The sequence below is a fragment of the Aythya fuligula genome, chromosome 18 (genome assembly GCF_009819795.1).
Source record: "Aythya fuligula isolate bAytFul2 chromosome 18, bAytFul2.pri, whole genome shotgun sequence".
Taxonomy (NCBI): domain Eukaryota; kingdom Metazoa; phylum Chordata; class Aves; order Anseriformes; family Anatidae; genus Aythya; species Aythya fuligula.
In genome coordinates this window covers 8,599,796-8,622,825 of record NC_045576.1, presented here as the reverse complement: position 1 = coordinate 8,622,825, position 23,030 = coordinate 8,599,796, and the positions used below count along the sequence as shown (strand labels likewise).

General features: G+C 34.7%; 1 protein-coding gene across 6 annotated transcripts in view; it reads right to left on the bottom strand.

Moving 5' to 3' along the window:
* Nucleotides 1-23,030, bottom strand: part of MBTD1 (mbt domain containing 1) — a 33,090-nt gene that overhangs the window by 1,902 nt on the left and 8,158 nt on the right. For 2 of the 6 annotated variants that reach the window (XM_032199413.1, XM_032199419.1), the window contains 13 exons: nucleotides 22,848-22,987; nucleotides 21,788-21,902; nucleotides 21,613-21,695; nucleotides 15,966-16,083; nucleotides 15,272-15,406; nucleotides 14,673-14,761; nucleotides 13,269-13,503; nucleotides 11,897-11,952; nucleotides 11,457-11,561; nucleotides 10,491-10,638; nucleotides 7,803-7,888; nucleotides 7,257-7,491; nucleotides 6,538-6,615 (listed from right to left, as the gene is read on the bottom strand). In XM_032199413.1, the coding sequence (XP_032055304.1) occupies nucleotides 6,538-6,615; nucleotides 7,257-7,491; nucleotides 7,803-7,888; nucleotides 10,491-10,638; nucleotides 11,457-11,561; nucleotides 11,897-11,952; nucleotides 13,269-13,503; nucleotides 14,673-14,761; nucleotides 15,272-15,406; nucleotides 15,966-16,083; nucleotides 21,613-21,695; nucleotides 21,788-21,902; nucleotides 22,848-22,987 (1,623 nt within the window). The remainder of the gene's footprint in view (nucleotides 1-6,537; nucleotides 6,616-7,256; nucleotides 7,492-7,802; nucleotides 7,889-10,490; nucleotides 10,639-11,456; nucleotides 11,562-11,896; nucleotides 11,953-13,268; nucleotides 13,504-14,672; nucleotides 14,762-15,271; nucleotides 15,407-15,965; nucleotides 16,084-21,612; nucleotides 21,696-21,787; nucleotides 21,903-22,847; nucleotides 22,988-23,030) is intronic. The other 4 variants (XM_032199415.1, XM_032199416.1, XM_032199417.1 and 1 more) reach the window with 4 other exon arrangements.

Genomic DNA, 23,030 nt, shown 5'->3' with positions numbered 1-23,030 from the left:
CATTCAAAAGAAGTACAACTTTCTCTTAAATTTACTTTATATAATTTAAATTGGCAACAGCTCCAAGGTTTCCCATTTTCTTACATTCTGCGTTTTAGTGGTTGTTCTTTTAACATGCAATATCCCACAGAACACAGATCCTTTCTGACCTTACACTGAACTTTGAGTTATGCTCTAGTATTAATACATATGAGTGAGCAATTCACAATCATATATGCTCTATATAATTTTTCTTCCAAGATTTTACTATTTTAAAACTCTGGTTTAAGAGGGCAACAAAATGTTGCTAAGAAAAATTCTTTTTTTTTTTTTTTTACTGCTCACTTTTTTGTTTACTGTCTACTTCCAATTTAGTCTTTAGGCTAGTTACAATGAACTAGTTGCCATTTACAATCTCTGAGTCACATTACTTGCCTGATTACTGTAAACAGTCTACACAAGACAAGAAAAAAACATTGATAAAGATTTCTTAATATATCATTAAATTTTTAGGATCCCAGAGGTTTCATTCAAGACATTTTTAGTAGTTGTAATCTTCTCCCCTTTCTTTTGTATAAAGAAGAGAGAAATGAGACCTGAGACATAGAAAGAACGATGTTATGAATAGCAATAATGTCACAATTACTTCTCCAATTTCACTAATGGACAGTGGTAATTATTGAAACATGAGCACAATGAAAAGGACACTGAAAACAAAGTATGCCAGTACTTTCATTAAAGGTGCAGTACCCACATTAAAGGGTTGATTATACAATAATAAATGATTTGCTGTGACCAAATGAATGAGAAAACTACTAAAGTTTATGATTACTTAATATAAAGTTTATATGCACATCAATGTACCTTGAAATGCAGAAATATTATGCAGTGAAACTAAAAATAAATTCCATAACCTATTACTAGTTGTAGCCCTGCTATAACTTACAAGCCATTTGATAATTCTTTTATTATTTTTCTGTCATCTTCCATGTTGGAAACACTCGTGCTAAATAAAAATAAAATTTGAAAATAAAGATATTAAAAAAAAGTCCAGAAGTTGCAACATAACGCAAGCTCTCCCCATTTATTTAACAGAAGCCATCTCACTGGCTACATAGCCCACACTCTCTTGCCTTAAAAACAAACAAAAAACCACTTCTCCCTGCATTATGTCCAGCTCTGATCAAGAGCTCTAGTCTGTGGAGACAACAAAAGTGCTGTCTAAATCGCAAGACACACAATTGTTTACTTGGGTATGCTGCTAGTACCTTAAGCAAAGGCTACACCCAAGATATCAATACAGCACGGAGCGATGGTTTGTATGTAGACAAGAAGTAGGGTGAGTCTCTCAGAGCAGCCTCCTTCTCCAAGACACTGGCTGTTGTCTCTTTTTAAAGTGATGCTGTTCTACAATTGCATTTCAGTGCTTAAGGATCATTTCATATGACTCAAAGATACAAATCTACATCGAAGAAGCAGCACAACTTTGCTAGAGAACAAAAGCACTTTGTATTCCAAATGCTATGAGGCACTACTGAAACCTTCTCCAACATGTGGCAGTAGGAAAGGGGAAAAAGACATTTAGTGAATCTTACCAAGTTCTCTGATAGACAAGAAGTTTTATAGTAGGTATCTGTCTTGTCAGTAATCTTCCACTATTTTCATTCAAAGCCATACAGGTATTTCCTGAAAAGCGCCTACATCCTAGCTATGACTACTAAAACATAAGGCAGTGTTAAATGTTACAGAATAGATACGCAATTTATTAATTATGGTTGACCTCAAATGTGTTGAGCTTACATGTTGTTGGGGTATACTTCCCTCTTCCCTAGACTTAAAAGGTGTGTTTTTTCTGGTTTCTATTTAAACACCTTTGGTCAAGGACAAGGCTACACCACAAAACTAATTTTGTCCCAACACTTCAAAATTCAGAGTTTTGGCATCTGAAAAGTTCCTGAAGATGGTAATGGAAAGCATCAGGTCCCAAAACCCAAAGAACACCAGGGTTTTGTAGGAATTCAGAGATCTAATGACACACAAAACTCAGCCTGTGCACATCTGTGCACTAAATAAACACCTGAGCTGTAGATTTGCAGTCAGAGAAGACAAGTTGTGCAAAAACACAATCCAGAAATCCTCTCTCACCAGGCTTACAGCTTCCTTGGTACAAAAGAGAAAAGAGACATTTCTTTTTACTTCAGTTTGCTACTCGTGTACATCAGTTACCGAGAAACATTGGGGGGTACACAGAAGAGAGTCAGGACAAAGGAACTGTTCTGGATGTCCTCTGCAGTCAATGAAAAGTGGCAACACCGCATCATAATCAGACTAAAGGAAGTTTTAAAAAACATAAATCAAGGAAATTTGAAGCTGTACGTATTAACCTGGCAACTGTCCTGCAGGTAGAGCACAATCTGGTTTGTCTGATGGATTGTACCTCTCCACTTTATCAGTTAGCGATATTTAGTGTATCTGCTATACTTCCATACATAATAGGAAAAGATGAGAGGAAAAACTACCAGATCTTGTATAGTAATCTATACTGAAAAAAAGACTGAATACATTACACAAGCTATCCTTAAATAAGCTCGAAATTATAATATTTTTATGTATTTTAATGTCATAAAAATTTAATAAAATTTTAACATCACTGATGATTTTAGTGTTTTTCTCTGCTCACTCGTATAGTTGCATGATTATACCATTGATACTTAAACAGAACAGATTTTATAGCAAAGAGGGAAAAAGACTCATCTTAAAGGACAAACTAATTTCAAATATAATTTCTACATTAGTAACTCACAAAATGTCAACTAACATCTCCATTCTCCAAGGATGTTTATCTTTTCCCAGATAACTGTCTTTTTTCTGACATAAAGGCAAATATCACTCCTTATCTATTATGTACTGCTATTTTCTCTACAAAAGATGTTGCACACTACCTTCCTGCTGTTAAATATTCCCAAAACACACTGCCAGTCAGTTAGGCTTAACAGAATGCACTTCTGTATTTTAAAACTTCGCAGAGCATCTTTGTCCCCCAATAACCTTCAGCTGTCCTGCTATTAAGTTTTCAAACAATTAGAGTCCTTTTCTACTATAATTAATTCAGTGATGTGGTGCATCGGTGAGAATGAAAAGCTCCCTAAGGGTGGGGTGGGGGAAGTAAAAATAAAAAAAAAAATAAAAAAAGAAAAAGAAAGGAAAAAAAACAGTTGATGAGTCAGCATGTTCCTTGCTAGCCCATGCTCGGTTCCCCACCCTGTCCATCACTTCCCTCTGCAGTAAGCAAGGCTGATGTGTCTAGTTACCTGTTTTGAGGCTGGGACTGAAATCTTGGCTAGTCCTGGGAGGCTGGAAGGCCTCCGGGGCTGTCTGTGCTGGAAGGGTTCGATATGGAGGAGGAGTCAACTCGTCATCACCAGAGAAGCTCCTCCGCACCCCACCTGCCATGGGTAGGCTGGACAAACTGACAGGTTTCTTCCCAACTGGTATCTTCCTCTCTAAACATCAAGTCAAACTACAATAAACGCTTGGGTTAAAGTGCATTAGGTAACTCAGACTGTTCAACTGAGAAATGGCTCTGCTTCGTGTTCACAGATTCTGGAAAACGAGGGCCTTCATATACAATGGTACCATTTCCTTATTAGTGGGAATATTCTTCCATTTCTCAACCACCACATTTTTACTTACTGAATTCTAGAGACTGGATGGTAGGACTCTATGCACATCATGCTATCAATGAAATATAACTGCTGTAAATTCCTACTGCTGCAGCTACACCACACAGTCACTATACAATCCTCTGGTCATACAGTTTGAAACTGTAGTTGTTTCTGTGTGTGTACCTAGCAGAGACAGGAAATGTGGTTCTTGGAAAATAAATCCAGTCGAGACAAGATTTATCCTCTCCTAAAGCCTAGGTTTAAAAATATATACTCATGGTTACTTTAGAATGATGCTTACCATTTTTATAGTGCCTTATGAGCATTGATGAGCCTTTTGGTGTTTAGCAATTTTATTTATTTAATTAAATTTAAATTCCTTTAAATTAGTAAGCATTGCTTTCATGAAAAAACGCTATGAAACCATTTTCCATGCCAGTTGTGAATCTGTTCCTCCTATGTTACCTAGGAGACGCTCTGATTCCGTGACTGAGGAAACCTCTCATTACAATAGCAGGGATGCAAGCACTTTAATACGTCATCTCCACTACTTTGAGCTATATCAAAACCAAAGATTGTAATGCTTAAGTATTCTCAGCACAGTCAGATAAAGACCGTATCATTAACAAAAGCCTAGCCCTTAAAGTAAAAAGGTAATGAGACTATGCATGCGCTCAAGGTATCACACATACATTTTTCTTACTAGAAGGCTTCAGTGTGGGGACCCCAATTAAGCTTTTTAGATAGTAGGAAGTTGGAACAGGCATAACTCAGTTTAGCTTCAGGTCCTACTCAGGTATCTTTTTTTTTTTTTTTCCTGTCCCAGTCTAAGGGCCTCTTCCCTTATAGCTAGATCTGTGATAGAACAAAAATCAGTGGATGCAGCTTATTTCAATACAACACCTACTGGTCAAAGATTTAAAGCTTTGAAATAAGGGAGATTGGTGACAGGTGAGTTTTTATTTTAGCTCAGACAAACGTCTATTTTTTTTTCCTAGTAACCTCAAGATTAATTGATTCCCTGAAAAAAATATTTAATAACTATTCTGATTGAAACCAAATTACTTTAAGATACATAGGCAGCTGTCTATAGACCCACTGTTCCATGTTTTCAATGCTCAGAGGCATTTAGTTCACCTTGTACTTTACAACTGAGTGTTTGAACTGTATGTGAGTTATTTTCCCCCTCACTGCGTTTAAAGCTGTATTTTTACAAAATTTTACCTTACCTTATTTTCCTCTCACACCTATTCTTTACCTACGACCTGTGGCCGAAGGCACTTGATAACCCTTAGAAATCCACCTTTGGAACTCTGATGACAGCAATGGCAGTAACATTGAAATCATCAAAATCCATACTTTGTTAGATAAGACTGGCCAGAAGTTAGAAAGACCTCAAAAGAAAGCAGCTGTACTTCACATATATAGAATAGCATAGTTCAGATTTCAACAGCCTCTGTATTATAAGGTCAGTTTTAAAGGGATGGGGGAAAACTGTTCTGTCTTTCAGACTTCAAATTTTAGTTCTATTCTTGAATGAACTCAAGTCTCATAGCAAAAAAATTCTCTGGAAATAAGCCTAAAGAAGTCAAGATTGGATTCTAATAGTATGAAAAGCCTAACTTTCTTGCTTAGAACAGGATTTTGTACAATGAAACCTCTCCAGATGTTACCTTATGGACTATTAAAGATTTTTAGTTTGGTTTGCTAACTTGCAGGGGAATAAAAAAAAAAACTTGAAACATTACCAAAACTGTTGATTTTATTATTTTCTAGGCTGTCACACTAGAAAATAGCTTGACCAAGAAGCAAGGCCAAATGAAGACAACAGATTATAGACCTTTTCTGTAGCTGATCTGTCCATGTGTTAGCAACATAAAATACTGCACCTTCTTTTCAACACTCCACTCTTTCTAAGAAAACACCAAAAGAATCTGCATAAAGAGCTGATGCTCCAAATACAATAAACATAGTTAGACTGTCCTGAACTAAGCCCCTGACTTCTATCAAACCATTCTGATGTGGTAGAGCTGGTTCTTCTTTCAGGACAGAAAGCAGAGCTGATTTTCAGTCAATGATGGGAGGTCCTCTTGTGACTGGCTATCTCTGCTCCATCTATTTTACTCATACAAAAAAGACTTCCTGCTTAAACAGTTAGTGTCATGGAAATAAATATGGAGGAATGCAAAACGTGCATTTGTGCAAAAGAAACTTCAAATTGGTTGTGATTTTAAAGAAAAATTGATCCTGAGGGAAACAATAACTATGGGAAGAACCTGAATAGTTCTGTTAAAAAGCTCAGATTCTTAAAAATTGTCATTACAATGTTTTACTGTGACAAGAACAGTCACAAATTGCAATGCTATTTATTGTCTCTGAAAGTAGTCACACAAAAGTAGTTTTATTTACATACTGCTTCCCACAGATGTCTCATCAAAAAAGTTGCTTTTTCTTTTCAAAAGGAACCAGCTAGACAGTAATTTCAAATTTCTACATGTAGTTCTTTCAGATTCAAGTAACCTGAATCTTATTTTTACATCTGTTTTACAAAAGCAGAGTCAAAACCATATTAACGGATACCTGAGGATTTTGTATAAGGCACTCTTGCAACTTACTTAACGTATTCTTTACAATAACGTCTGGATTCTGAAAATACTATAACATTTATCCATCTACAATTCACAGATGATTAACAGTATCAATCCTGTTGCAAGTTAAATATAGATATCTATGTTCTTAGTTATTTTAAGAGTTCCTTTTATGGCATACTGCACCTTTAAGCTTAACATCTGTTTTACACACAAACAGCACTTCCAAATAGAAAAGGGACTTAAGGAGAGACCACAAGCTTTTTAAACAATGAGAAAAATGCAAATGCTATTTTGTCACCCACTTTTCTTATGTCCTTTGTACTGTTGCGATTTTGATTTTTTCTTCTGTTTTGATGAACTTGACTGGTTATCTCTTGATGCTGCAAAAAAAATAATTAGGAGTACAAAATTAAAGTTTACTACTTTGAAAAAAATACTTAAAAATGTGTCACAGCTGCTATAGATTTCTCCATAGTGACTGAATGAAGGCAGAACACCTTTATTGAGGAAAAAAAACTCATTAAACTACTAACAGTAACTAATATTACCTTCCCAATAAACCATTAACAGTTCTTGAAACACAATTATCGTTTAACTTGACCTGACAGGCCACATGTTGATGCAGGTAAATGAACTGTAGTCTTCTCACATAAATACTTATGTAAGCGAATAACTATGAACACACTGAGTTCCATTAAATTCAGTATGTAAAGCACATATACTTGCAAACTTCATGTAATATAAATTCTGTCTCCAGACCTTGTAAGTAAATAACATTTTTTTTTCCTAGATTAAATAAGCACTTGGCAGTAAAAATAGAAAAACTTAGCCACAGAAATGCTGAGAAGTACTTTGAAAGTCAATGTGGAAGAGATTAGAACTGTGCACTCCTGTGCATTAACAAGAGTTTGTTCCGTTTTTGTAATGCCTGGTGACCTAACTTGGAAAGGATGCAGTTAGGAAAATCATAACATGTTGATAAGGACCAGTTAACTGTTTTTATTTACACGACAGAACTTACACTGTGGTGCTGGAGGCTGTAGTTGATATCCAGTTAGCTGACACCATCCCACTGGATAGAGGTCTGGGGACTCGCAATCCACCCACTGATCATATTCATCTTCCCACCCATCAAAGTGTATCCTCAACAGACGATGGATAATGCGAGTTACTGTGGCCACACATACCAGGCGAGGTTCCATCAGATCAACAGCCTCCAGTTTCATTCCAACATGAAACCCATGGTTTGGAACTTCCTGGAAAAGTAAGCACGTTGGCAAGTCGAACATCAACAAACACACACGTTACATCACGTTATATCACGTTTACACATGAGTAAAGCACACTCACAAAGCAAATAACATTTATGAAGTTTCATGTTGCCCTGTATTTAACATTTCAGAAATATTCAATCTTAATATACTCAAACAGTTCCTATTTCTAAAGAGTCCCTGTTGCCCTAGTTTTCCCCAATTCTGCTCGAAGAACTGGGTCAATCCCATGGAGTACGCAGACAAATCTAAAGAAAATACTAACTGCACTTCAAATACACATGCATAATACTTATTACCTTATTGAAGAGCTTTACAGGTGCTGCTATTGAGTCAGTTTCCCTGAGGTAGTCAAACCATTTGAAAGGGAGTTTTGCATACCCTGTGAATTTTAAACAACATTTTCATACATCAACTGCAAACTTCACGCATTGAAACATCAACAAGAACAGTATATTGGCACTGTGTTATGGCTAAAAAGACAACAAAGAAGCAAAATATTAACATCAGAAACTTCCACTCTCTGAGCTTTCGTCTAAAGGACAAGACAATCAACCGGACACTGCCCATTTGCAACAAAGATGAATGAACTTCTAGATAATACAGAAAGTGTCATTTGATGTTAAGATTAATCATTCACACTTGAAGCTTTCTGTCCACGTAGATCCTTGATCTCTACAAGCCCCACACAAATGACCCAGAACAGATCATGTAATTAAGCACATCCAGTGTCTTTCCTGTGGGGAAAGAGCTCCACTATTGAAAAATTTGATGCGTTAGGAACAGACTTGTACGAACATGTAGAGATATTTTAAAACTTAAATAATGAGGTTAAAGATAGCAAGAATAGGATAAATTACAGTTTTTTTTTTTTTTTTTCCGAATCTTAAAAGCTATTGTAAAGGTAAGAAAATTTCTTTTATATTCATTAGATGAACAAAAGCTGAATATGCCTAAAAGATGTAGGACTTCTTTGTTTGTTTGGGTTTACTTTGGTTTGTTTGGTTTTCTGTTTGTTTGCAACTCCTACAGCTGCTTAGATTCTCAAATTCTAACTCCTGTAGCAACAACAGCTTGAAAGATTTCTTTGTGGTAGCATGCAATGTTGGACATTCTGAACAACCATGGTGCACTGGGTATAGCATGGGGAGAGAGCTATGGGAAATGCTTTCATCTCATTTGAGTGTGGGTAGAGAGCTCCCACTGAGTCACAGCTCAGTACTGAAGGGCCAGACTCAACAGGTAGCTGCCACTCACGACTCAAAATACAATCTCAGCCTTAGAAGTGTCTAAGCATCTTCAGCTTCTGCTGATTTCAGCAAGGGATCAAGATATTTGGAAGGAATGAGCTTACAAACAAGAAGTCCAGTAACTTCATAGCAACTCATTTAAGTTATCCACATAGCTAACTGTAATTTGAAAAAGGGTGTTCACATCAGGCATGTGGTATCTGCGTGAATAGATGTAGCTGGATAGCTAGCAATTGGTAATGGTAGTAATATATCACTTTTTGCGTGCTAATACTTTTCTCATTTATGTACAGTTCCTCTGGCTAGACCAACATATCTGTATATGAGCCCTTTAATTTACTTCTCACCACACAGAGACACACGCATGTGGTCCGTGTTAAAGTAGTCAGATTTAAGAAACTCCCTTTTCTAGCTCATAATGTCAAGAGTGGAATATACATCATAAGAACTAAAACTCTGGTCATTTCGATCCTATTAAATCAGTAACAAAATGCTTAAGTATATTAATGCATTTTATGGTCTGTATTTTACTCCTAACTCCTCTTTCAAATGACATTTAGATTAATGCATGTGTGATTTTAAATCGTCTCTCAGCAGACGATACAGGACTGTTGTGGAAAACTGCAATAAAAGGGAAAAAATACATGTAGGTAAAAAAGTTGCCACAATACAAAAAAACAGTAGTATGGTAAGGTGTAAATAATACAATTTGCACACTGTGTAAATAATGTTTGAAGTGTAAAAAGGAGGTCATCATAAAAGGGAATGTTTTCTATTCTGTATCATTTAATGCATTTATTTCTAAACTAACTGATATTGATACACACACTTTTTCCCCATGCAACAATGATTATTATTGTAAGAGACTCCTGCAGCACATTTTTTGAGGAGTGATCATGCCCATGAATTCCTATGCAATAAATTCACTAAATGAGCTGACTGAAAAACAGTAAATCTGTCTAACTGCAATTTACAAATACTTAAGGAACCCTTTAGTGTGCAGTAATGAAAATGATATGAAATTATTTTCTTCGTGTGTAGTTACCTAGAAAATCATTCAGTAAATATAAATAGAAGCCTGCAAGAAGGAAAATGAAGGAAAAAATCCATAAAAATCATTTGCTGTGACACACCTAATTGCAATCCTCTTTATAAATTGCTAGAGCAAGACAATAAAATGGAAAGATGAAGGCAGTAAGATATTTCTATAGGCACATATGCTAGTGGACAGACAGCTTTTTCCTTACAGTAGGGATTATGAAGCATACAGCTCTAATGGCTACTTCCCTGAAGTTCAAATTTGTGCATATTCCTAGAAATCTCCTGTCATTGTCATCAATTAACCTAAACTTGAGATAATTTAACAATGTTCGTTAATCCTCTGGCAGTCAGGACAACCCAACAATGACATATTATGAACCGCTCAGTGACTAGCATATTTACACTTCCCATTCACTTAATGGTTATACTATTCAAGTGGCTATCCTCAGTTTATGACAGCAAAAGGAGATTTTAGTCAGTGATTTATACAGATGTTCAATTTTACTTTTTCTAAACTAAAGTTTATCTTTGTTTTAAGATTACTTTGAAGTTACGCTGTTGTATTTGTTTCTGACTTGAGTCCTAAAAAGTGACATGAATTTTGTAGACTGAATTAAGAAACAAAGCATATGGCACATACAATATCACTGAAAAAATATTCAAAGTAAAATGTGGTCAGAATGCTATATGTACCTCTGGGTGGAGTTAGTTCAATCATGTTAATTTCACAGAAACCAACAGGGAAAATAGAAGGGGAAGTGGCATGGTAACAAAACCAATCAGACCCATCTGCTGCTTCTGAGCCATCAATCCCAATCATAAGATAGCCATCTGCTAAAACCTTTGTGAAGAAAAACAAAATTTTACATTAAATACCTTTAACTGTGTGATAAGGCTAGAAAGAAAGCATGCCATGTTTCAAGAGTGAAAAAATAACTGAGTAATAATGAAAATACTTAGAAGAACATTCAATTATAATAAAACAAACAAAAAAATCATACCTGTCTCCACGATGGTGTATGCTATTGTCAAATGTACCTTTGTTAACTGCAAAGTTATGAGATGAATATTTCCTTTCACTGAGCTCTATTTTATTTCTCTGTGAACACCACTTCTACTTTTAAAGCTTTATAATTCAGTTTACTCTAACCTGTAAGGATATTCTGCACACTATTAATAAAAAAAAAGATTCAAAATAATTACCACAGTCATTGGTAAGGTTATGCTAGGCTGCTCAGCTACTTTTTAATTTTTTTTTTTTCCCCTTTTAGTAAGTATATCGCATGTATAGGGTCCTTTTCAACTATGCTAGGAAGAAAAGATCATCCTTGAAGTGTCTTCGTAGCCTTCAGCAAGTAAGCAAGATGAGGCTTTTTTTCATTTTGGAACAGAATTGCAAAATTTTTAAGATAGTTAGCAGAAGACTGTCCTGAAAGTAATCTCACAAGCTATTACATCCAAATTAAAGATAAGGCTGAATTTCCAGAGATCAAAAATGAAAAAGTTACATGAATATATTCCTTTTCATAGTACTTGCATATAAACAATTAACGGATGCATTCAATAAACAATTTATTTTTTCTTTGTTTCAAACCTGAATAAAGGTAAATGAAAAACAGACTCCTGTCCATCTTCCCATACACACGTTTGTTTTCTTACCTTTCTAATAGTTGCCACACATATTGCTGAAAGGTTTAAGGGGTCTATAGCTTCCAATTTCATTCCTTCTTTAAACCATTCTCCAGCTGTGTCAACCTCTTTTACCTAAAAAAAAAAAAAAAATAAAAAAAATAAAAAATAAAAAATCAGATAACAGCATCAGAAGCAAAAATCTAATAAGCAAAAATCTAATAATCTAATCTTTGAACAATATAAAACCACACACAGTCAAAAGAACAGATTAAAATACTTGTACTGTCACCTCTGTTTATGTTAAGAAGGTCAAATTAGTTAACTGTGTGAATAAAAAACACCAGTGATTTTGCTCGGCATATTTCCAGGACTTAAACAGAGTAGTTTCAGGTCTATTTTTATAAATACCAGGAACTAAAGGTCCTCAATTGACTCAGAGAAAAGACTGCTCTTGCTAGCAGACTCACCTTCATAAATAAGTGTGCGGGTGCATCAAAATGTGCATCCTGTTTCTTTGTAATATCTACAAGGAATAAGAGTACATGTTAATTGGAGGTTTTGTTAGTAGAGCAAAAAGTATGTTTTTCTCTGAATATGTGAACTACTAGAAAGCAATCACCTTATTAGTGTGGGAGGCCCACAGTTTATGGTAAGATCACCATAAAAACCTAGGGGACATTCTCTACTTTCCTCATTGACTTCTACCTGAAAAACCTCTAACACAACCTCATTTATGGAAAAAGGAAATAAAATCCAATGTTCACAAGACAGCTCAATTACATCACCAAATTGCTACTAATACATAGACGCTTTTGGAAAAAAAAAAAAAAAAAAAAAAAAGGCAAGTTGGCAAGTTAACCTCTCTGAGCTATGTTATGACAGAAAATTACATTTATGTAATTACATATAATTTTGTATACAATTATGTCTAATCATTCTATATACATAACTGATTTTTGCCAGCTGCTGAATCCCTGAAACCCCACTAGAGACATTATATTTAGGAAATAGCACTGTTCTTGATTTCTCTAACTACTCTTATTTATAATGAGTGTCAGTAAAAGTTTAAGTGCTAAAACTGTCCTGAAGGGATGCCTTGTGAACTGTTTTACAGAAATTCTCTTTCAGACAAGGGACACAGTCACAGTGCAACAGGGAAAGATTCAAAAACAGACTTTTTTTTTTTTAAATTTAGAAGCCTTAAATATTTCAAACTACAACCACTTTTGTGTTTTAGATAATAAGGGTCTTAACCACGTATCATCTATTATACTGTTTTATCTTCCCTTCCCAAAAATTTCTAAAACACAAAATCTTTCAAAAAAAAAAAAAAAAAAAAAAAAAAAAAAATAGTCCTTAAACTTGAGTGGGGAAAAAATCATATCCCATAGGATACTTGTTCACATTGTAGTGTGTAACAGACAAACACAGAGAAACTAGTGGAGCAGGACAGTGCAATTCCAGATATCAGCATGAAAAGTGATACTGTGCTTGAATACTGCAGCTCAAGGTTTTCCTGCAGAGACAACTTGTTAACCACTACATAAGACTGAAGCCCTCTAGATATTGATATACTAAACTCTAGATATTGATATACTATACTCAACTAAAACTTATTATGGCTTTTTCAACACTGTAGAAAATGCTAGTTGTACTTTTAGCTGAAAGTCTTGAATGACAGTATAATTGTTAAAAGTCCCTATACCCCATTATATGTACTTTTAAAGATAATTGCTAAAGCTAGTTTTATTAGCTTTATGAAGTAGCAGTGTTGCTTAAGTCAGGTTTCTCCAAGTCAATACTGCCCCCAAAGACACCTCTGAAATCCAAAAGGCTTACCAGATCTTTTGAATCTATGTCCTATACTTCGAGACCAACCAATGTGATGAATGAGTGGACTGTACATATGGCACCAGAAGTCATCAGTTTTGTCTTCACTTTCTTCATATACCAATCTTAACCGTCCCCCAATGACACTCTCTACAACCGCTACCCTTGTTCGACAAAGGTGTGTTTTGTCAACAACTTCTACTCTCATGGAAGTTTTGAACGGATACTGCATACTTTCTGACACCTTAAAATAAGGGGAAAAAAGAAATTATGTAAAAATGTTTCAGCTTAGTCATCTGTCTTCTACTGTTAAAGCACAACATCAAAGCATTTTCCCTTTAATTCAAGTAACTACTTAATCCACCTGGAGAAGTGACACGAATGATTTCTCTTGTATTTCGTTGCCAAAATGTAACATTTTCACAAGACTAATTAGAATATATCCTACAATGGTGTAACTTTTATCAAGTACAGCCTTAACACAGCTCTCATAAAGGTTAAATTAATTCTTTTGACTTAATGAAAGTTCGTTCAGTTAATAACAATGAATAAAATGACCTTGAGTAACAATTTTAACAACATAAAACCCTTTTGCTTTGGCATCTTTAAACACAGAATTAAAATTATTATGAGGCATGAAAAAGAATGTTCAAACATAATAAAAACTGACCACTCACAAACATTTCATCATATACCAAAAAGAAAGGAACAGAATGGAAATAGATGTTATCCTGCCTCAAGACTTTGCCAACTTAATTTGGCTTCCAACAGAGCCTATTTTTAAATACAAATGAACATCTTCAGAAAAAAATGAGGTGGGTGAGGTTATTAGATGCAATGTTAAGACAACAAAACAATACTTCATATATTCCTACTAAAATCTATGTACCATCTCATAATAATTAAGTTAACTTAGAGCATACCATATAGGCAGCTGCCATACAACTTAAAAACAGGAAATCTAATCTAGAGCAGATGAAAAATATTAAAAGCGTCTTTTTTTTGCATCTAGAAATGTGTTATATTAACTAATTTTGCTTAGTTCCTTGTAACAGTGCACAATAAAAACCATTGCTGAATTAGATCAGATTTATTTTTTCTTATATCACAGGGTAGCTTATTAGCACTTTTTTTTTTTTTTTTAAATTGGTGTATTTTAAAATTAAGTAGACTAACTAATTTCTAAAAGAAAAGTACTTCTGTTAGAGGAAACAGTTTTCCCAACAGCATCACATTGACAAGTGTGGGGGTAAACGAAGAATAGAGATTCCCAGGAAAACTGTTTCAAGTGAAGAAACTACTTTATCATCTTCACTACAAAAGGAGATACTGTGCCATTGTAAAATATTTCAGCTCTTCACTCTGTGCTGCAATTTTGTTCACAGTACATCATTGATATTGCATCAGCCTTACCTTCTGAGAAAAGTCAGGAGGAAGTGTTTTGGCACCAGTAAGTCGTTTCACTAGAAAAGCTTTCCAGTTTGTGTATTTGTGTTGGATGGCTGTTGCAAATGAAGGGGACAAAATAAGCCACTGATTTTTAATTGTGTCCGTTAGAGACAATGTTATAGTCTGGAATATGTAAAGAAGAAATCCTAGATGACTGTTAAAAAGCCTGAATGAAAATAATGACAAAAACCTCTTTAGAGAATAAATGCTACCCAAGATTAAATGTATGGGTATGTCAGGGCAAAGTATTTAGTAACAAAATATAGATATAAATCAGTGCATGTTCACATCACTGATTAGCTAACTGCTTTCACCTTGAACTTAAAAACTACGTTGTACCAGAGGGGCTACCACAAGAAACATTTTCACTGCAAGCCAAATCCTTATTTTTCCAATAGATCTAATGATTTATTTCTAACTGTTGAAATCATTATAACGGTAAAAAAAAAAAAAAAAAAAAAAGAAAAAAAAAAAAAGAAACACTTGGATATCAGAACCATAAGCAAATTTATTAAGAAAAGACTTTTCAATTATAGCAATCAGTGAGGCAACTATTTACATACTTCGAGGAGGGACTAGAGGCTTTCCACTGGTAGCACACCAACCAACCGGGTGGATATCAGACCCACAAACGTTGCACCAGAAGTCAAGGCTTGAATCATTTTCAAAGCCTTCATATCTTAGCAGAGCATTGTAGCCTGAAATAAAACAATCATATAAAAAAAAAAAATTAGTATTTCTTTACTCAGTATAAATTACATTGGATTTTCTAGGCTGGAACTTTTTTTAGAACATTATTCTTAAGGCACATTGCTGTATGTTATCATATTTTAAATAAAATTAAAATTATTGTACTATAAACTTTCAGAAATTATATATAGAGAAATAATTGTTTCTTTACCCACAGTCTGTGCTTTTTATATTTTAGCTACACAACCCTCATTTTTTAATTTTACTTTTAAACAAGTTTTTTTTTTTTTTTTTTTTTTTTTAAAGAAGGCTTGCTATCATACAACTGCTTATCCTCTCATCTGGCACTGCTTTTAGTGAATTCCAGCAATATAAAAAACAGATGCTTTCAACTCTCTTTGAAGCTACTGTGAAAGTGTGACAGTGATAGTGCTATAACATGTAACCTAGCAATACAGCACTGACACCCTAACTAGTGCTGATATTCTACTAACCGGGTGACTACTGACTATAGTATCAGCTCCCTTCACAGAACTATTTTGAGTATTTCAATTAAAGTATATTCACCTGCTAATTTTACAATTCCAGCTATCCAGAAGACTTTGGTAGGTAGGCTGCAGTCCGTGTTTGGTACCTCCACTCGTACTCCTTCTGAGATATCACCCCAGCATGTCCCCATAGGTGCCTAACATTTAAGGTAGGGGGGAAAAGTGAACAGTTCACCACTTTATTTATAGCACATGAAAATTATTATTTTTTTTAAGTCATATTAGTATTTTGTGAGTAACTTTCAAATAAAATATGATAATCGATATACATAAGACAAAGATGGTTAGAAAATAATCTATGAAGACCTAATTTGGATATTTATCTAAAGCTTATGTGTAGTTCTACTATACTACAATCACTGTGTATTTCCTACCAGCTTTAGGATTCCAAATTTAAACACCTGTAAAGCACAAGCACACACTGTATATGCTCAGAGGTCAGCTTTGTTCCATTATGTTTCAACTAGGTGCTACCTACTGATTTTAGTGAGAACGATGTAACTCCTCTTCAACTCTATTAGCAGAAAATTATGGCACTTCAAATTCATACTTGTGCCACAGACAGAAAAATCTTTATATTCTGTAAATCCGTAATGTGCATGAAAAATGCTTACAAGTTATTCCTTGAGTCTATTCTGAAGTTTTATTATGGTGGGTTTTTATCACCTATTGGTTCAGATCCTCTCACAAGAACAGGCTTTCATATCATCTGCAAGTAATTATTCTAATAATAAATTAAAATAACAGAAGGCTGAGGTTAACTTTTTAATGAATAATGAAGGGAAACACATACACTGTCCTGAAAGCTTAGGCTAATGTGTTAATAACAAAAAGAAATAGAAACTTGACGAATTCCTAAGGAACCTGGGAAACTGGAAACAAAAACCAACGTTTAGTTTGCTCTGCCAGGAAGAATGTTTTGTTGAACAGAGCATCATGAAAGATAGCCAAAGATGGTACAGCAGAGATACAAGAAATGCATAGTGCTAAAGAATTTAATACCTTAAAAGTTACTCAGCTAAAGTTAACAGTAACAAAATATAAGTTGAGCCAGTCTAAGCTAGAGACCACTAAGAATGGGAAGATTCAGATTTTGGCTATTTTAAAGCAACAGGTATATCAAATGTAATCTATTCTGACAAAAGTAAATTCTGATCAGTTCAGACAATGTCCATATACAGGGACAGTTAAAGGAACCCCTGGTTATGTATTGTATTCTAAGGCTGTGTTTCATTTACAAGGTCAAGGTTCTTTGCAAACGTAGAGAATTTCACAGCTCACTGGGAATAGCCTCTAACTTCACTGATTTTTGGCTGTGAGCCACAGGAGATGAAAACTGGATTAATCCTGCCTAAATTATTGGAAATTCCAATACTGGAATTTTGCTGGCAATCAGCAATGGCCACCTAGTAGCTCTAAAGACTAAAGTTATCTTAAAAGGGGATACCATTCACTTGTAGAAATATTTGAGGCTAGGCATGCAAAACTTAAAACAAGTTTTAACCTATTAAAGTTAGTCCGAGAAAGTATGCAAATTTCTTATTCTTGAAGCCTGGTCTCTTCATGTTCTGCTATGTCCCATCTACACCAGTCTAGACTGGAGAGCTCATTTCTGCCATCTGGCAGACAGAAAGAAAACTTGCAAGCTGATGCTTTATTTTCATGTACAAAGCATGCAGATGCAGCTTCTTAATCAAGTCCTATTGCATATTCACTATCATCTCTAAATTGAGATTTGTAGCTTTTTGAATTGAAATGGGGAAATAAACTTTCAAATTGCATATTTTAGTAAATCTTGTTGCCTTGTATAGAGATACAGATGAGTCCAAACAATCAAAAATAGCAGTGCTGAATAATTTCCTAATCCAGCTGCACTACATTAAAAAATATTTTACTGCCTGCTCATCTATTCAGTTGATTCAGAGGAAAAGTATAGAAAAACACTTCTCCTCCCATCAACCGATAATAGAAATGTCACAAATATTTTTATTTCTAGAACGTGGATTGGTATAGAGGGAAATAGCAGAAAGTTAAATTTGTCCTTGTCTGTGAAAATATTGGTTCTGCTAGTTCTCCTACACCAATCCATGTGGCTCACCCTTTAGAAGGAAGCCATCCTGTGTAGCATCATTACTGAAAAGCCAGATAACATTACTGCCCTGAAGTGACAGTTTACAGTATACCTGGTATACTGCACATCTTTTCCTTTTTCACTCATAATATTCTTACAGGAGGATGACTGGATAAACCAGGGCTATAGCAGCCATCTTCCTTATTGTCTTCTCTGTCTTTGTCCAATTAATTAACATTCGCACAATGCTTTGAAAAATAAAAATCAAAGCACTATGTAAGTGTCAAGTTTGATTTATCTGCTGGCTGGAATGGTAACTCTGAAGTCTGGATTGGCATAATAAGAACTAGCAGAACCATAATTTACAGGTAAGAACAAATTTACCTTTCAGACTCATGACGAAGAGATCCGCTTCACGTTACTCCCAAACAAGGAAGATCTGCTTCATCGCTTCCTGCTCCGGGAGATGACATGGGAGGGTTTATCTGTGAGCGGCAGCTGCCTTTTCTGCAAGGTAAGTTGCAATCAGGAAGGTCCTGTTTGACAGGGTTTGAAAGCAATGCCTGAGCGCTCAGTATCCCCACATGCTTAGCTGAACAAAGAGCTCATAGGTTAAATTATTTGCTTCTAAAGGTTTTGGATGGCATCAATACTGCCATGATTTCAGATTTGAAGCTGGAATCAGGATTTTCATGTCAAAGAAATGCTACCAGTTCCTGAAGCATAAGGATACAATGCTGCTACCATGTGTAAACTCTAACCCCACAAAAGGTAATGCAGAGAAGACAACGTGTACAATGGTTTAAAAGCTAGAAGCAAAGCACTGCCACCTAGTGCAAAATCCTGGAAATGTTCCCAAATAATAATTATTTTTTTTTTTTTTTAGTAACAAAGAAACAAAGAGTAAAAATACTTCATAAAGACCGATAAAACACTTAACTTCAGAAAGTATGTGTCTCACCAGCAGAGTAGGAAAAGAATAATTACTGTTAATGTACAACTTAATGCACCATTAAGTAGTACTGATGCATGATTCAAATCACTATTTGCTTTCAGCTAATAAAAGCAAAAGTATAAAAAAAAGTAGAAACTTTAAGATCATGAAACCAGAATGCAAGTTACCAATGGAGATAGCAAATAGAGCACACTGTATGTTGCTAAATTATAACAAAATAGAGTAAAAATTCAGCAAATAAAAAAGAGGCAAGGTGCACAAACTGTAATTCTGGCTCTGCCACAGTCTTCCTGCACAAAAAACTAACAAACAAAACAGCTTCTCTATTTCAGTTTACTGACCTAGAAAGCAGATACGGCAGTAATATTGCTAGTGAATTTCGTTAGTGTTAGTCAAGGCTGAAATGTCAGGATGTCTGGAATGAAGGTAACAAGGAAGTGCAAAAGCCACATAAAGGGCATCAAAAAAGCCTCTGAAATTAATTCCTCTCATACAGAAAAAGCAATGAAGAGAATTTCAATTATTTTGTGTCTAAAATGTGATAAATGGAAGAATAAATAACTCCCCACATTATACAAGAAAATGGCAAATCTGGGAAAATTACACCAGACCTGAAATACTGAAGTACACTGAGTTATGAAACGAATAAACAAATGAATAAGGGAGTAAGACATGGGATTTTGCTTAAGTTTTCTTTAACATTGATCCCAATGTTCCCTATTAAATATCCAAGCAGATAAATAATCAGGTACACAATTCATCTAATAATAAACTTAGGGGCAGATGCGTCATTATTTTACTGTAGTGTCAATTCTACACCTTTATCTTGGACAGGATAAACTTGATATACTCAGTCTTGTGGACACACACAAAACGTGCATGCCATCTATAATATAAATTGTAAACAAACGTCAATTAATACAAAGTTTTACAAATCAAAGAATCTATCACATTGAAAAAAATAGCAACAAGCTTTCCAGACAGACAAAGGGAATATTTTTTATTTTAATTATCAACAGAGAGAACAGGAGAGAGAGAGAGAGAGAAGGATCTAACAAGAAAAGATGTGTTTTTGGATTTTGACTGGTATAATAAATATGCTTTTCATAGAAATAACTACAGTAAGGGTAAATGTAAATCACACTATTCCAAAGCTAAATAACATCCACCAAAAAAGTAGAAGTTTCAAATGAGACTGCAGCAGTTGCATTTTACTTCTACAAAAAATGAAAAAGTAGGGAGTAAAGAAACACCATTCTGAACATTAGTATTGTACCTGTTCACATTACTGGCGTACTATTCAGGTCAATGAATGAAGCAGTAAGAAAGGAAGTTCTGACTCCTTTTAATATGGAATGTTACAGCTTAATTTACCAATGTATCACTATTGTAGATGTATCCTAATTAAGCATGAAGCATTTGCTGTTATAATTGCACAGGTCACATCATCAAACAACACCTTTTGATATGTACTTATGAAATTACTTGTTACAACACATACATAATTGTGAAAGGAAAGGGCAAACATGCTTGCTTAAGCACATGGAATTTGATACAAATTCATGAATCTATACTAATACAAGGCTCTGTTCTGGGCAGAAGTTAAGGCCTCTAAGCATAAAGGGTACTATTCAGAAAGTGCCAACTGCCAAGAGCCCTCAACTCCTACTGATTTATGAATTGACAGGGCTCAGCATGAATTCCAGAACTGGCCAGAAAATGTGTCTCTCTTCTCCCTTATGAAGGGCTTCTGTGAAGCAAAATGTTTATTTTGACTGAAATTTTCAGCAGATAATCTCGGGCAAAATAAAACTTGTGTAAGAAGCTGAAACACTAGCTTCTGAAATAAAAAAAAAAAAAACACAACAGCACACTGAGAAAAGAGACTGCAAAAGTTTTTACTTAGAGATACTTTTACACTAGAAACTACTAGCAGTATTTTAAACATATAATCAATGGATTTCAACAAACACATTAAAGACAGATGCTGATAAATATTTTCCTAATTCCCCAAGCTACATTCTGTCATGACAAGAATGAATGAGGACCTTTTGTTTGGAATCTTCATAATTATAACACAAAGAAAAGTATGCTTTTTCATTTCAGATTTATGAAGAGGCTCAATTTTCCTTTATTTCTACAGTACCTAGCAGCACAACTGACAGGAAGAATGACTAAAAACCAAGATTAAAAAAATATCAAACCCAAATATGTAATGGAAAGATCAGTTCCTATAGATTGGGGCTTGCTCCAGTATAAGAAGTATTTTATAACATTATCTAGCATTGCATGAAACCTAGTTGGTTTGCTACTCTATAGCGTGATTTTGTGCCCAGAATGTTTGAAAAATAATTTCACAAGTGTTTAAGACCCCTTTTATTTTTTTCTTTGTGAAAGCATGCACGATGGGTGTGACAGAGCATTCAGAATGATTCAAAGAACAAACAGAAACATACATATGTATCTTAAAAAGTGGTCATACTCATACAGTTTACAGGTTGCACACTCCAAGGCTTGGAAACAAGTTTGGATATGCATGTTTTGCAAAAACAAATGCAAGAATTAACGGGGATTCTCTCTCTCATGCATGCACACACATACAAACACACACAAAAGACTAACGCATTGAAAAATACTTACATGTTTAAAACAGGTCACAGGAGCTGCCGTAAAGCTATTGCTATTGATGTAGTTACCCCAGCTGAAGCCTTCCACAGGGACAGCTGTTAAGAGAAAGTTATTTCATTTAGGAAGCTGCTAATGAAACAAAGCTAAAACAAATTCTGAGTGATATAAGATGTTTATGTGCCATTACCTGCTTTAGTCTTTGCCTGGTTTTGTAAAGTTGCTTGGTACTGAGCATATGCTGCTAATTTAGCCACCAATGGTTGTTTTTGTAGAACTTTAGCCTTTTTTGTTGGAGGTTTACCCTAAAACAACAACAAAAAGCTAAGTAAATAAAGCCTTTCCAAACTCCAACCCAAAAATTTCCATAGATCTGTAGCATATTTTGAAAAATGTCACTGTGGGGGAAAAAAAAAAAAAAAAACAAACTTAAGTTTTAAAAATAATTTATCACATATTTTTCACAACATGGTATGGAAGTTGACCAAATACATAAAACTACATATAATATTAATGACATTCAAACACCAACAGCAAAACAACTCCTAAAAGATTACGTTTGTACTAGTATTCCAATTTGAAGAACATATATACTCATTGTTTTACCTGGGAAAAAAAAAAAAAAAAAAAAAGGTATCTTTGGAAAGCAGGTTAGAAGGAAGAATTTTTAAATCTAATTTTATCAATGCACAGTTTCTTGGCCTTTGTTGCATATGCAATGAGCATGAGATAGGATATAATATTTCTCGACATGTCCAGTTCTTTTATTCAATGTTACAGAAATGTTTTCCTGATTATTTGATTAATATTTTAAGTGAACAGTTTAAACCCCATTTTGTAAGACTGTGAAGTTCAGAAAATCCTCAAAAGCAAACACAACAGTGCTAAATAAACCTTTATTCTCTCTAAAGCCTGAAAGTATCTTAGGGATGAGACTCATGGATTTTCAAATCACTACATATATAGACTAATTGTTGATTACATTATATTTTTCTTGCAAATAAAAGTGGGCCACTGCAGCAGAAATGCAATAAGGAGTCAATATTCTGTGTAATTTGCTCTGCTGAGCAAAGCAATTTGCTCATTATTGATATGGTTTTGAATTTCGCCTTAGAAATCATTTATGTGACAATTTTACTGTGTTTAGAAACTTGACTTGGTTGTTTTAAAAACATCATGCAAGTTTTACAAGCGTACACATTTTACAAAGACAGACTATAATAAGTATATAAAGAAAATGGTGTCTGTACCGCTACCTGAAGTCTGGCCAGAATGCTGGCCTTCTTGGAGTTCGATGAATAGCTTCTGGAACACGATACACTGCAGAAGCGTTTCGTTTTAGAGTAAAAAGCGTCACGGACACCAACCATTCCACACATCTCGCATGTAGCTAATCAGAGGGCAGAAAGAACAAAATGTTAGGGGTGTAAAAA